Source organism: Mytilus trossulus, chromosome 10 (assembly GCF_036588685.1).
Source record: "Mytilus trossulus isolate FHL-02 chromosome 10, PNRI_Mtr1.1.1.hap1, whole genome shotgun sequence".
Lineage (NCBI taxonomy): Eukaryota > Metazoa > Mollusca > Bivalvia > Mytilida > Mytilidae > Mytilus > Mytilus trossulus.
The window spans coordinates 75,404,921-75,420,772 of NC_086382.1; the positions used below are offsets into that span (position 1 = coordinate 75,404,921).

The 15,852-nt window shown below is 33.0% G+C and overlaps 1 protein-coding gene across 1 annotated transcript; it reads left to right on the forward strand.

The window, feature by feature from the left end:
• The first annotated feature begins 1,297 nt into the window (after nucleotides 1-1,297).
• Nucleotides 1,298-15,600, forward strand: LOC134688571 (protein TFG-like). The gene is made up of 8 exons (XM_063549377.1): nucleotides 1,298-1,371; nucleotides 4,021-4,198; nucleotides 6,191-6,274; nucleotides 11,418-11,564; nucleotides 12,001-12,156; nucleotides 12,621-12,908; nucleotides 13,398-13,702; nucleotides 14,172-15,600. Exons 2-8 carry the CDS (start codon nucleotides 4,027-4,029, stop codon nucleotides 14,355-14,357), a joined length of 1,338 nt encoding a protein of 445 aa, XP_063405447.1. The 5' UTR covers nucleotides 1,298-1,371; nucleotides 4,021-4,026; the 3' UTR covers nucleotides 14,358-15,600.
• The last annotated feature ends 252 nt before the right edge of the window (nucleotides 15,601-15,852 follow it).

Genomic DNA, 15,852 nt, shown 5'->3' on the forward strand with positions numbered 1-15,852 from the left:
GTATCAGGTCTGTTCGTGCCCAATATACTTAAGCACCCTACACGTTGGCACCTCGCACATTCGCACTCTACACGTTTGTGCCCAATTTAATTCAAATTCCAGTTGAATAATTTGAAAATCATGATTGTTGTTTTTAATTGCTTTGGTGTAAATACTGAATATATTTATAGCTTGGTATGAGTAAAAGATTGAAGATTTTAAATGAAAAACACAAAAGATAATTGTTTATAACAGCTTGGTCCCTTTGATCTGAAACAATGAAACAATAAAATATTAAACAATAAACTATTATAACCAAAACATGATCAAACATGATAAAATTTATTCAATACACAAAAAAAACGTAGTCAGAATCTCACTCCATTTTGAAACAAGTCAATGAAACAAAGTTAAAACAATACACTAACCAAAACATGATTAAGAGTTATTCAACGCAAATGACAAAATGAAACTGTGACAGAATTCCACTTTATTTAGAAAGGAATATTATTTTTTTTAACAATACACTATCCAAAACATAATTATGATTTATTCAACTCAATAAAAAATGTTGTCATATACTTTATTTTGAGACAACGAAAACAATTTTACTTTTAGAATACTACTTGCCAAAACTTGATTACAGTTATTAAACCCAAAACCAATTAAAATTGGGCGCGTACATGTAGGGTGCGAACGGACTTTGGGTGTGAATATGTAGGGTGCGAAAGTGAAAGGGGGCGAACATGAGTGGGTGCGAACATGAATGGGCGCGAACGGGCCCTGATTCAATTAATTATGACATCTGGCAAGGCTAGCCTATTATTTTATTATAGGTGTCATAGAAAAAAATTAAGTTAGTCTTGCCAGAGGTCATAATTAATTGGAATAGATACACGAATGTTCCAAAAATAAACATAGGGTAGCTGAGTCAGTTACATGCACATAGTTAGTGGCGAGAGAAACATCTATAGACAAATTTCAAAGCTTTTTGCGATAAAAGAATATAATGTGTACCTGTGAAACGCTCTGTCTGTTTTCAAACGATATACATTTTTATAAAATCGGAAAACAGCTATTTCTCATTCGATCAAATCGAAAATCAGGAAAATAATGAATCATCAGACTAAAAGAAAAACAATTATCGGTGACGGAAATGGATGTTTCGGGATTATAGTATTCATAAATATTTTATTAAAAGAGTTTATAAACTTTATTTAACATGAATAAAAAACATATGCTTTGTTTATGATTGTCCTTTTTATATCATATAATATTTATGTTGATTTAAAATATAATTTATTCGTAAAATGTTACAAGCGGTAATGCTTTTTCGTGGGCGTAAGCAATTTGCCACCTGACATAAATTGAGTCGTAACTTTTTCTTATTTTGTAAGTTTTCTAATAATAAGAAGAAAATTCAGGGACTATACTAGCAATACACTCAGTCGTAGATGTACATGAACACTTAGATAACAACATTTAAGTTTTTGATTTTTAAAGAGCTTGTAATTTTCAAGTTCCATCTGCTTGATCTGCTGACACTGACATCTTCAAGTAATTTACAAATTATCCCACTCCTACATCAGTACATCCTAATCGAATACGGGTCCGTTCGGCCTGATTCGCGTTCGCCATCCTACCTGTTCGCACTGATACCTGTTCGCTCAGGGTCCATTCGCCCAGATTTTGATTTTTTTGTATTTGTTTCCCTCGGTTTTAGTTTGTTACCCCGATTTTGATTTTTGTCCATGGATTTACGAGTTTTGAACAGCGGTACACTACTGTTGCCTTTATTTGTCCAGCCCAGTCGCATAATTTTAAGTATTTGAACAAAATATGTTAAAGTTTGTAAAAAAATGACAGAATATTTATATTACCATAATTATTTTGTCATTTTCCCTTTGATTTACAGAGTAAACTACTGGCAGGGACGTATATAGAGGGATAGGTAACTTCTTAACAATCCTTGTTGCGATAAAAAAAATGTAGAGAATCATTGGAGAAACCACACTGTACACCTTAAAATTTTAAAAGTTGTTGATGGATTTTAATGAAATAAAGATTTTCTTAAACTTAAATGATTCCTACATTCATGACATTGATAGAGTTAATTTGGTTAATAATGTTCATGTCCTTCATGTAATTTGAATTATTTAAGAAAGGAGGGTAATTATTTTTGGGGCATTATTCTACATTTTGTGTGAAAACAACAATAAAACATAGTTCAACTGTTCAGCTAAAAACTAAAAAAGTTCTTGATTGATTTTGATGAAATTTATTTTGTCTGAAGTCTAAATGTTTTTTACATGTACAGAAGAATTTTCATGGTTATCAATAAGGTATAAGATTAAATATAAGTAATTTAAAAATGTATAGAAGATATGTTCAAATCCAACGATTCTCTACATATTTTCCAAAAATTATGAGTTTCGTATCCTTCTATATAAGTCCTTGCTACTGGTATACAATGTATTTCTCTTTATTGATATTTGTTAACAAAACAATTGTATTCAGTCAATCTTGAATGTATGCAGTACGAGACTAGTCTCCGAGTTTAATAATAAATGAACTTGTAAATCCGTTTCATGATTTACAGTTCGTACATCATTGTGTTTCAAGCTGAATATTTTATCAAAAACGTTTGATTTTTATTAATAACCCATCAAAAGACAATAATCAAAATAATCTGTGATCTGAATTATTTTGTCATTCAATGAACAATTAACGATCCTAAACAAGCCATAAACTTTTTACCCAGGGCGAACATGTAATTAGGGCGAACGCTCCCGATACCCATCCTAATCGCCCCACTTTTTCACCAACTCACCCTACTTTCGGAAAAATCGCCCCACTTTTGTTTACCAGCTCCCCCCATTTATAAAACTCCATTTAAAATACATGAAATAGTTTGGATAAATTGCTCCTTTTATGAAAGGCAGTGTCTGCACGTACCAGCATGCAGGGGTATAAGGTTCGTTCACACCCTACATGTTCCTACCTAAGGTCTGTTTGCACTCTACACGTTCACGCCCAATTCTAATTCAAATTCCAGTTGAATAAATTGGAAAATCATGATTGTTGTTATAAATTGCTTTGGTGTAAGTAAAACATTCAAGAAATGAAAAACACAAAAAAAAATGTTTTTTTATCAACTTGGTCCCTTTGATCTGAAACAATAAAATAAAGCAATTAACTATTATAACCAAAACATGATAAAACTTCTTCAACACACAAAAAAAAAACGTAGTCTGACAGAATCTTTCTTTATTTTGAAACAAGTCAATGAAACAAAGTTATAGCAATACACTAACCAAAACATGATTAAGAGTTATTCAACAGAAAATAAAATGTTGACCGAATCCAACTTTATTTAGAAAGGTTTTTGTTTTCAATACACTATCCAAAGCATGATTAAGATTTATTCAACACAAAGAAATGCTGTCTCACTTTATTTTGAGACAATCATGACCATTGCAATAAATATAAGAACACACTTGCCAAAACTTGATTACAAAACTATAGTTATTAAACACAAAACCAATTTAAATTGGGTGAGAACATAAAGGGTGCGAACGGACTTTGGATGCGAAAACATGTAGAGGGCGAACATTAGTAGGTGCTAACGTGAATGGGTCCGAACGGACACGGATTTGCATGCGGGTACAAATAGTCAAATTGCCGTTAGAAATTCACTCTTCAAGGACGTCTTATAAGTATAGTTGATAAGTTCAGGAAATATGTCATGGCCGAAAAAATTTGTAAGTGGGTCGAAACCTGGTTAAAGGCCAAACCAGCACAGTATTGCGCAATAATTATACATTTACATGTACTATGATGAACATAGAAGAAGTATTATCATTTATTAGCTGAAATATAGGCATTTTCTATTATAAATGATAATGGGGGAAATCAACAAGGGCAGGACAAATTAACTTGATACAGGCATTATAAGGCATTACACTTCGGCTTTAAAGTATGTATGTTGTATGTATCGATAGAACAGATTCAACAAGCAGAGTGTGATAATGTTATTTGCAGGTAACAATGGATCTAAGTGGGAAGTTGATCATCAAAGCTCAGCTTGGAGAAGATATAAGAAGGATTCCTATACATAATGAAGACATAACTTATGATGAGCTGATGTTGATGATGCAGAGAGTTTACAGAGGAAAACTGAAGAATAGTGATGATATCACCCTGAAATATAAAGATGAAGGTAATACACCATGTACACAGTACATACAAACAGTGTACATATCATGTAGTGAAATTCTCTATTGCTTGTTTAATGATTTACTGTTTAGCAGTATTAATTGTTTGATTGAGGATGTTGAAGCCACTTCTATTACTCAGTCTGGGCCCATGAAGACAAGTTTTTTTAATGTTGGAGTAAGCTACATTTCCCTGAGAGTAACACTAAATGTAGCAGGATTATTGCTAGCTCTTTCATACATGTATACTAACACACTGATAAAATATCTGTCATTTATTATAATATTTATATTTATTTATAATATTAATTATAAAATATAATCATAATAATATTCAGAGATTCAACTGGCAATGACTGGCAAGTTTAGAAGTTACCACATGGCTATATTGTATTATGAAAATTCATGAAATTATTGATCATGTTGATGTTGTAATATTTATGCCCTTTTTGAAATAAAATATCTTCATCTTCTTGTAATGTACTATCAGGAACATATGCTCTTCCTTCTTCTGAAAGGGTTTTATTGTCCTGTGTTGCGTGGGGTCTGTCCCTATGGTCTTCTAAGGGCTTCCAGAGGTATAATTCTAATCTTTTCAGATTTTAAGGCCACACTTCAAAATATTTTGGTTTGCTCAATCCCTACCCAGAGGTTGAGACAGTGGGTAGGTAGGTAGGCATTTTTTAATTTTTTTTTTAAAGAAATTGTAGCATCAGATGTTTAGTCATCATGGTCATTGTTAGTAGTCTTCATACCTATTTGATTAAAAAAAAACTTCTTCAAATCAGGACAATAAAAGAATTTGAGTAGGCAGCTTTTTTCTGGGTAGGTAGCGTTTGGGCAAACAAACCTATTATTTATTATGGCCTAATGAAGGTCAAGATAAGAAATAAACATGTACAATTCTTGCCATACAGTAATGTAATTTATATCAAAGGTTTATATCAACCATTTCAGGAACCAGTTTTTAAATTAGTGTTAAACCAACTATTTGTTGAAGAAAAGTCAGAATAATGATATAAGAGCATATACAAAAAAATCTTTATTTTAAGAAGTAAAATCTCTAATATATATATCATGTATAATAAATTATCCCCCATTACTCTTTCAGCATGTTCAGAAAAATCTACTTGTGGAAGTTATCTTTTTTTAAAAAGCACATGAAATTGACATGTTTTGGAATACACTGCATTTTCAATGTTTTTGGTACATTATAGAAATTTTGTTCTCTGGATCTAAAAAAGTTAACATAGAAGTTAAACCTTTCATTCGTACATCCATACTATTATTGGTGGCCTTCAACTGTTGTTTGCTCTATGGTCAGTTGTTGTCTCTTTGACACATTCCCCATTTCCATTCTCAATTTTATCATGACTGTTAAATGAGAAGACCTTATTTTGTGTGTAACTTATCCTCCTTCCACTTAAAATTATTCATTATGCCTTTGTGTCCTTTACATGTAGGTATCATTCATAGTCACAATTGTCATCCTAACTTTATTATTTTGATTGTTTTGGGAAGAAAGCAATTTATATAAAATCTTTTTGATATTGTTTCAGACTTCATATGTAGACTTTTTAGTTATTGCCAAGAATTTCTTTTAGAAGTTTAAGCATTACACATAACTTTCCTAGGTACTTTTTACATACATTCACCCATGCTCTAAATGCCCTCGATTTTGTGGGTGTTCTTGTATATGAAGTCAGTGATAATGAAAATGTAAAATATGATCAACATAAGCATTATAAATGTCTAGCAAATTACTAAAGAATTGAATTTGTGTCTAACATGCATACAAACCTTAAAAATGTTTCCACTATTGAAAACATCTGACATGTCTGAAAGGAACACTAAATGTATGTTAATAACTAAAATTGAGAATGGAAATGGGGAATATGTCAAAGAGATAACAGCCGAAGGTTTACTTTTAAGAAATATTTTAAACAATTTAAGATATTTGTGTGTATTTGTTATAATATTTATTTACTTTATTTCAGATAATGATCTGATTACAATCTTTGATGATTCAGATTTATCTTTTGCTATACAGTGCAGTAGAATTCTTAAAATTACATTGTTTGGTAAGTAATGGTTAAACAGTGTACATGTTTAATTTATATTAGAGGGTAGTTATCAATTAATTGTGGTAGGGAAACATTACATCAGGAGGCTGGGAGAGCTGGAACCATAATTTCTAAATTCTAAGTTTAATGTGGTGGGAAACGTTTAGAAATATGTTAATCTTGTCCTTTTGTGCATTTTGCAATGTTTTGTATTGATTGGCAAATTGGCAACTTTTCTGTTTTTACAATTTTCAGATTGGTAAATTTAAAGTTACCATGGTTACAGGACTTTATATAATTAGTTGTCCAACTTTATTTTCCATATGATATTAAAGTTTGTTTAGCCGTAATCATATGATTTTATTTAACATTTGAAATTCATTAAATAGTCTACCTTCCATTTTTAAAGGCAGTGCTTTAAGGCCTGACTTTTAAGTCATGAGGTTCATCTTTTCATACGCAATCTATGCTGGGGGTCTTTTGGCCAGAAATAGATCCGGAAATGTTCGAATTTCTCCTCTTCTTTTAATGGTATGATATGTTTTTTGTTTCTTTCATTTACATTGGGGACTAAAGAAACGATCAGTGTGTATTGTTCGTTTTATAGAACTTTTTATTAGTGTATTTTGCATTATAAGCAGTCAACCTGACTACAAACATGACAAACTATCATTATTAGTATATTCCGTGTGGAAAGAGGTCGGGTCAATTTCAAGTGTTATCTGACATCTAAAGATTCTTTAATTAGTTCAGACGTTGATATAACAATGAAAAGTCGACTGAACATGATTAATATTGCACCTTCTATAATTCAAAGCGGAATTCGGTTTATGAACGAGAAACCGTAAAGCGTTTTCAATTTCGGTATAAGTTATGTATGTTGTCTACGTATTATCTTGGTTCCCGGTACTACGTTCCGGGTATTAGCTATTTGATATATTTGATGTGTAACATTACAATCGGGTACCAGCCAATCTACGTGTGTATGTGTACCTGATTTACCGCCAAAATGACCGACTTAAAAAATAGTCCATAAATGTTCCGTATAATGATATGCAAATTCATAATTAATCGTAACTTTTTTTTATCTTTGTATAATTAATATAACAAAATGGATTCCACAAAATTGAAAATAGCATTATTTTACGAGGATTTCTCATATTTTTTTCACTTCCGGGCGCAGTAATACGTATGTTTTGAAGAAGCTCGAAGAATTTGACAAAGTGAATTGAGAAGGAAACGGATAGATATACGTCCTTGCTATCAGGTAAAACAATTTAAGTGTTCAGAACAAACACATTTACTTCACACAAATAGTACAGGCTTAAGCTTTTTATTGTCTAGCTTATACACGACTGTAGTCAAGTGTTTAAACGACGGCGGTGACCTACAAGGTACGGGTCATACTGGGTCAAGTCTAAATATGTAAACATATCCACGTGCTATTAGGTAGAACGCATCGTAATGCAATATCTACAATTTTTTCCTCCTTTATACATCGTTTAACCAGATATATTTCTCCTTTTTACATCGTTTAACCAGATTTATTTCTCTTTCAAATACACTTAAACACGGGTTGTATGTACGTATCTTTTCTAGTGTTTTAAAATTTCTTGTCCTTATTAAAGTTCATTTGTTGATGTTTAAATATTTTTGAACGACTGAACACAGGAGTGAATGAATGCAACAATTATATATACTGAAGACTTGGGCTGTACAATGATAGTGTACGTATATCATACTGATAATTATTCTAGCAGTAATTATGTTAATTTAGGATGTAATGTCTAATGACAGGAATTCATGAGCTATGCCTCAGGCTTTCTGAAAAAATATCAATGACAATGTAAACAGGAACAAAACATTGACAGGAATGATGCTCTCTTCTATGTTATATTAATATATAGTTATTTAGGTATATGTGTTGCACAAGTTTCAATTAAACTTAAGTTATAAAACTTTTTTTCAGGGCACAAACCCACTTTAAAGAGACTTGTCTACTGCCATACCCATCCTATTTTCATGCACCATTTGCAAGCAAGAGACTGAATGGTTTGCAAAATTTAAAATCAGGACGGTGTCCAATTAAAACAAAAGAACTAAACTGGATGAATATTGTAGGAGAAATCTATAGGAAAGTTTTGATTTGTGAAATTGGTTTTCCTGAAAAGTCATTCATCCTAGCCTGCAGAAAGGAACTATAACTGTCCACCAACAACTGACGAGCTAATGTTGAGGTTCACATATGGAATTACTCAAATACCATCAATGTCTATGTTTTCAGCACAGATTACACAATTTATGACACAGCTGTGCTTTTTTTATACCTGTTAAAGAGTTGTATACTAAATTTTATTTTTTTATCAATAAATATATATTATATTAATTGTGGCATCTAAGAACTTGTATTTTGCCAAAAGATGCATACTAGTGAATGTATGTATGTATGTACTCGAGATTCCGCCAATGTAGACGCACCCCTTGATTGACTGCAAGGGTACAGCGGATCCATGTACACTCCCTAAGGATTAATGGAGATGTGTCCTTTACAATATTATCCCACCACCAGAACAATCCCCACCCAACACCGCCCAAGGGAGCATGTAGGACACCGGGAAGTCTGTTATTATGGTGGAGGAAGCCGAAGTACTCGGAGAGAACCACCGGGCCACTCGGTGGAAACAGACAAACCAGAGAGATATCAGAAGATTGATCTCCAGGTCAAAGTAGGGGACAACTTTGACCAACCGAGGCCCCCAAAGTACCCAATCTAGTTTAAACTCCGGTCTGGGTACCAGAGATGTGTGTGAGAGGGTGAAAATTACCCTTCTGATGTACTGATATTTTTAGCACCCCGAGTGAGAATCGAACTCGGGACCTTCAGCACAGTAGCCATCGGTCTTAACCACTTGACCACGAACTCACATGAACCACGTGAATGAAAGTGGTGCAGTTCATTTTGCTTTGGTATATAGAATTGAATTACAATTGTTCATGTTATTGGAATGCATATAAAGATAAGGAGATGTGGTACACTGTATATGATATTTAGTGAGTTTATCAAGCAAAAGTGAATAAGAAATAGGTATAAGCAGTTACAGGTACTACTGTACAATCTCAAACAATGAGAAAAACTCATACCGTAAAGAGAATTTCATATTTACAAGTAAGTTTTGTTTTTGCGTTGAATAATTTACTTCTATTGTTTTAATTGCAAATATGGGAAGTGGTTAAAATGCTAATGAGACAGCTGTTATGGCCACAGAGCCTTAATTGAAAACTTCTTTTTCATTCATACCGGTAGATTTTGCCTGGAGTTAGAAACATATCTGCCAACTTTTCAAAATGCACATGGGGGTTTTACGTAAAAGATGGTTCATATAGTCATACAAAACCTTCAAGGGGGCCTTCAAATGGAAGCAGGACAAGTCGCCCCACTTTTAAAAAAAACACCACAAACTGATTTATCAAATCGCCACACATGTGAAATTGGTTAAATCATGTTTAATATTACTCCTGCCAACTCGCCCCACATGTGAAATTGGTTAAATCATGTTAAATAAGGGTTCTCGCTAAGGATTTTTGAAGGCGAGTCCAGGGACTCGTCATTTTTGGCCACTGCGAGTCATGGTAACTGGGTTCAGTTTATACAAAATATTTCAATATTGATGTATTTGTGGACTCACCAGTTTTGAAAATGGTGAGTCCAGACAGATTTTGATGAGTCCAGGACTCATGGACTCGCCTTAGCGAGAACCCTGTTTAATATTACTCCTGCCAACTCGCCCTACTTATAAAAAAACGGTAATTTTTAGATTAATATATATATATATAATTAAAAATAAAAACTCGCACCACTTTTATGAAAACTAATCTACACAGAATACAAACAAACCGAAAATTAATTTAATTACTATTATTGATATATACTGAAATTATAATTCTAAAAAAAAACTGATTGTTGAAGAATAAATGTAAGTTTTGAAGCTTAGTTATTTGCATAACAATTGAAAAGAAACCTGTTAATTGTATCATAATGCAATATAAGGAATTGCACTTATATTCAATGGGATAACATCTTTTTCCATACATGGGGCGAGTTGGCATTACTAAATTCATCCTGGTTAATAATATATTTATCTAGATTTCACCGATTTCCATTAGGTGGGACCAGTTGGCAGGAGTAATATTAACAGAATTTAACTTATATACAACGGGATAACATCTTTTTACATAAGTGGGGCGAGTTGGCATTACTAAATTCTTCCTGGTTAATAATATATTTATCTAGATATTATCGTTTTCTATTAGGTGGGGCGAGTTGGCAGGAGTAATATTAACGGGATTTAACACAGTTCACAAGTGGGGCGATTTGGTAATCCAGTTTGGGGCAGTTTTTTTTAAAGTGGGGCGAGTTAGTGAAAAAGTGGGGCTATTTGCTAATGGGGCGATTGTCATGGATTCCCTTCAAATATATTCTAATGTGGTTTTTGGCTTCTTCTTGCATTAACAAGCTTATAGCCATTGTTGAATTAATTGTTTTCTTTAAATAGTCGACAAAATTGCTCTTACAAAATTTCCATTTGGGAGCCTCAAGCTCGATGGGGGAAATACTCTGCAAATACTGACAGTTGGCAGGTATGGTCATCAAAAAAGTTGACATGTTACTTTGTACATTTACCATTATGTTACTTGATGTTCTTGCTATACACACAGTACAGAGACTAGTCAATCTTTGTGAACTATTTTTTATGGGAGTCATAGAATATGCGTATACAATCAATAATTAAAAATAGTCTATTTATATTGAAAAGGAAAAGTTCTTATATGTCTAAAGAAAAGGGACAGTCAAACTCTTAAATTTAAAGCAAACTGACAAGGCCATGGCTAAAAATGCATTTCATGGCGAGGCACAGAAAATATACTGTAAACAGTAGACTATAGATATAGGTGAACTAGGTACAAAAGAACTCTAAATCTTAAATTCTACAAACCACCTCTGTTCTATGGAAGATAATGATATAACTGGACTAGAAATACAAACAACCTGTAATTAACTGCCTTTACAGCGCTTTCGCGCTTTGATTTAAGATTTTAGATTAGACATTCCAGAGTTATGAGAAAACACTTATGAGCATATTTTCTTTTTTTACATCAACAGTAAATGGACAACCACAGCCCTTGGAGAGCAACCAGATAAAACATCTGAAAACTGAGTTACGGCAGATTAGAGACCGTGTGATACAGATTATAGATACACTAGAACCTCAGTCTGATATCAGTAGCTCGGTAGATACAGTATCTAAAGGTACACATTAACATTCATACATTCAGTGTTTGTGCATCTTTTCATTTTTGCCAAATGACATTGAAATCGTCGGTAAAAGAAATTCATATATTTCTAGTAAAGAGTATATTTAGTGTTTACAACAATGCAAAAACAACGGCTTTTAAATGAGTGCTAATTTACATATTTTGAAAACTGATTTTGTAGACTTACATTGTTAAACAAGATATTAATTTAAATGACAAATAGAAAAGCTATTCATTTGATCATTGAAAGATTGAAGAACACTTAAACATAGTAAGGGAATGATATTAATAAATGATCAATTTGTGGTATTCTTGTATAGCAGTTTAAACCTCACCTCACCTATCCTCTTCATGCCGGTCTGCAGCAGTTTAAACAGTAGACATATATTTGCCCTAATGTCATAAACATACTTAAATGTATGATGTTTCAGATGAGCCGATGGTGACCGAGAGTACTAGACAAGCCACACAGCCAACACAGACAAGGCTCACCAACTCTGCACAGGGCAAAGAATTTGACCCCCTGTCATCTCAGAAAGTTACAGAAGAAAAAGTGATGTCATCGTTTGGAATCAGTTCTCAATCAGGTATATATATACCCCTATGTCATATCTGTCATAAATATACAATGTCAATAGATATAGAAAGATGTTTGAATTATGTTGAAAGACAAAAAGGCATGATTTTCTTTTAAACTGCTACCATTAGGTAATTTAATAAAATGACAATTAGTTAAAGAAACAGGCTAAGATATTTTTACATATATGTAATTGCCTTCAAATATAAAATATTTGAAAGTGGGGATAGTTCCTGATTTGAATGCTTTAGTTATTCATGGTGTTAAACACAAGACACAGTCTTAAATTCTATAACAACTGTAATTATTATAATGACTACTGTTTATTTTTGAAAGAAATGACAACTGTTATTTAGAATTTGAAGATGAAATACATTTCTATCTTCATTGTTCTTTTGTACTATCTTCTCACAGGTTCCAGTATATTACAGAGTTCTAACATGACACAGTCTAATTTATCTTTACAAATTGCAGAAAGGCCAGGTACCCCTGATAGCATCAATTCTGTAGGCTCTGCTTCAAGCACCAACCAAAGACAACAGCAGTCCACACCCTCCACACCCCAACACATGCCACCTCCTCAACAGCCAGTGGCACAACCACCATCACAACAGCCCATCCAAGGCTTCCAACCTGTTCAACCACAGCAACAAACACAACAACACCCTGGACAACCTGGCTTCCCACAACAACAACAGCAAATGTATTCTGGACAACCAGATCAAAGACAACAAATACCTGGACAACAACAACAACAACAGGGTTGGTTACAATGTTTCTGTTAACTGACCAAAATATACATTCTTTCAATTCCACAATTGCTGTAAACCTTAAATTCCTTATAAAAATAATAACAAGTAGCTATAAGTACCAATATTAGGCAGTAATGGGAAATAAAAAATCGGAGGAATGAAGTATTTTGCACATATTTTATCAGTCATGTGTCTGTTTAAATCGGCCCTTAGCTCCTTTGATTTATCAGGTTTTATAAATTTTTGAAACTTTTTGATATTATTTTTTTTAATAGTAGCTTAAGCCCTTTAAGGCATTTTATGATCTCTTATTTTTATTTATTCTGTTTTGCTAAAGAACTATATAGTATATGTAGATACAAAATTGACAAAAAGGAATGTATTTAGAATACAAGTTTGATATGACTATTTCAACATCAGAACTCAGTAATGAACTTTATTTCAACTGTATTAATTTGAATTTATATTTAACTTGTTAAAATTTTCTTTCTGATTACAGGATATGGAGTACCAGGCCAGCCTCCCACTTCACAACCACAAAGATTCCCTACCCCTCAACAGCCCCAAGCACAACCTGTTCCTGGTCAGCCAGGTTACCAAGGACAACCTCAACAGAATCCTCAACAACCCAATCCACAACAACAGTACGGACAGTTTTACGGACAACAGAACCCACAACAACAACAACAGCAGACCCCTCAACATCAACAACAACAGCAGACCCCTCAACATCAACAACAACAACAGGTTCCACAGGTATCACAGGCTCCCTGGAATCAACAACAACAACCACAACAGCCACAGGTATTAAATATAAAGGTTAAGGTCACACTGTACACAAGTCAAGGTCAGGCCTTGCGGTCATAAAACTTTCGCGCATGATTTTTGTTCTCAGGCTCGAGAATCAACCAATCAAAATGCTGGATTTCATGTTTCGAGCATGATTTTTGTGCTCCGAGCACTGAGCAAAGTTTTATGACTTCAATCCCAGAAGATCACACTTTGTACTCAAATAGAACTCCAAACCTCTATGCAAGAAACTACACATTGGCTTTAGTGAAGGAAGTGTTGTATTTATTGTACTCTGTGCAACACATTGTGGGGTATTATAGAAATACAGCTGTTTTATATAGTTTTGTATCTCTTTCAATATTTTATAATATAAATATCAAAGTTCAATTAATATTTGGCTAAAATTTGATTTATTTCTGTGGTTTATATTTTTTAAAATACATTTATTAAATGTTAATGACATTATTTTCTTAAATTTTAGGCTGTATACCAAGGTTATGCTGGACAACCACAAGCCCAGCCTGGTGCCATGCCAGGTGGATCACCCTCTGGTACCCCAGGGACAGCTAGTCCAAACCCATACTCTAGAGGGCCAGGCTCTGGATACGGAGGAGGATATCCCAAGCCATCACAGGGATACCCAACTACACCACAGGGATATAAATGAAATTGATGTCGTTAGGAATTTTCAAATTGACAAAAAATTATTTATCTGTTATTGATCATTTTATATGGACAACTGGTTGTGGTAAAGTTGCTGATGTAGCAGAAAAGTTGATGTTTATTAGCCCAAGGCTGTGTCTATCTTCATCAACCAGTCAATTCTATTTTCTTTCCAACACTGTCTATATACGTGTATATTCACACAGCATTTGTTCAATTATTTCAAGCCATTAAATATAAACCACAAAACTGAAATATAGACACACTTCATTTTAGCAATATTGAAAAAGAGCACTTTTTCTCATTTAATTACCGTATGCTAATTTGTAATAAGCCATTTTTTATCTATCATATAGACATATAAATGTGTACCTATTCAAAATACAAATAGATTTTTGTTATTTTTTAAAACTGAATGGAAGTTGTCTTAAAATTATTATTAGATGTTGTTATCATTTTTAAATCATGAAGCTTAATGTGTGTTTTCTCCCTGTCTTTGAATTATATAAATGTGCAATACTTAAGTCTGCTATATTGGAAAAATACTGTGGATTCATTATTATTTGTAGGATGGATAGCTTTTGTCATGGATTTCATGGGTATAGATAAGCCACCGCAGATAATGACGTAAAATTTCAATGAAGTACAAATATTCTATTGACATGTATGCACTTTGGCAAAACCATGAAATCAAATGTTTATTTTTCCTCAATCCCCGAAAAATGGGCATCCATAGAAATAAATAAATCCACAGAAGTATAAATATATGTTATAACAGTTGCTTTGGAAAGTGAAAAGTAAATGGAATCAAGGGAGTAACATGCAGTTAAAATATTGTGTTTCTGTTTAATAAATTTATGTCGTTGCTAAGTAAGACAACTTGTATTATTTTTTTTACCTTTAAAACAATGATGTTCACAGACCAAATGAATAAAATTGAGAAAGGAAATGGGGAATGTGTCAAAGAGACAATAACCCGACTATAGAACAAACAACAGCCGAGACCACCAATGGTTCTTCAATGACAATGTAGCGAGAAACTCCTGCATCCTTAGGCGTCCTCCAGCTGGCCCCTTAAAAAATATGTATACTAGTACAGTGATAATGAAAACTGTTTTAAAGAATTGCTGGGATTTTGACACAAGATTGATCATAAAAGCAAAATTTTCTTTCAAATACTGTCGTGTATCAGACATGTAAACTGTTTCATTATAAAATATAAGACGATTAAAGAGTACACATACTTTTGTTTGTATTTGATTTTACCTTTGATATCAAAAGTGTATAACAGGGACACAAATTTGAGAGCTATGTAATTATTTTGCCAGAAATGCATCCGAAGGATTGATATTATTTGAGAATACTTGCACCATATGTAGTTTGAGAACCCTTTAAAAGTAAGAGTAATTTACCCTGACTTAATTTCACCCAAATGTTACAGATTACTGGACTTTTACTTTTGTTGAAGATGATTGTCTTTTTGACAGTTTTTTGTAAAA

What these genes read in the sequence shown, in the direction of transcription:
- LOC134688571 (XM_063549377.1), top strand. Translation starts at nt 4,027, where the DNA reads ATGGATCTAAGTGGGAAGTTGATCATCAAAGCTCAGCTTGGAGAAGAT. An exon ending in GGTAGATACAGTATCTAAAG is followed by an intron (nt 11,565 to 12,000) that starts GTACACATTAAC and finishes ATGATGTTTCAG; the next exon opens with ATGAGCCGATGGTGACCGAG. An exon ending in TGGAATCAGTTCTCAATCAG is followed by an intron (nt 12,157 to 12,620) that starts GTATATATATAC and finishes TACAAATTGCAG; the next exon opens with AAAGGCCAGGTACCCCTGAT.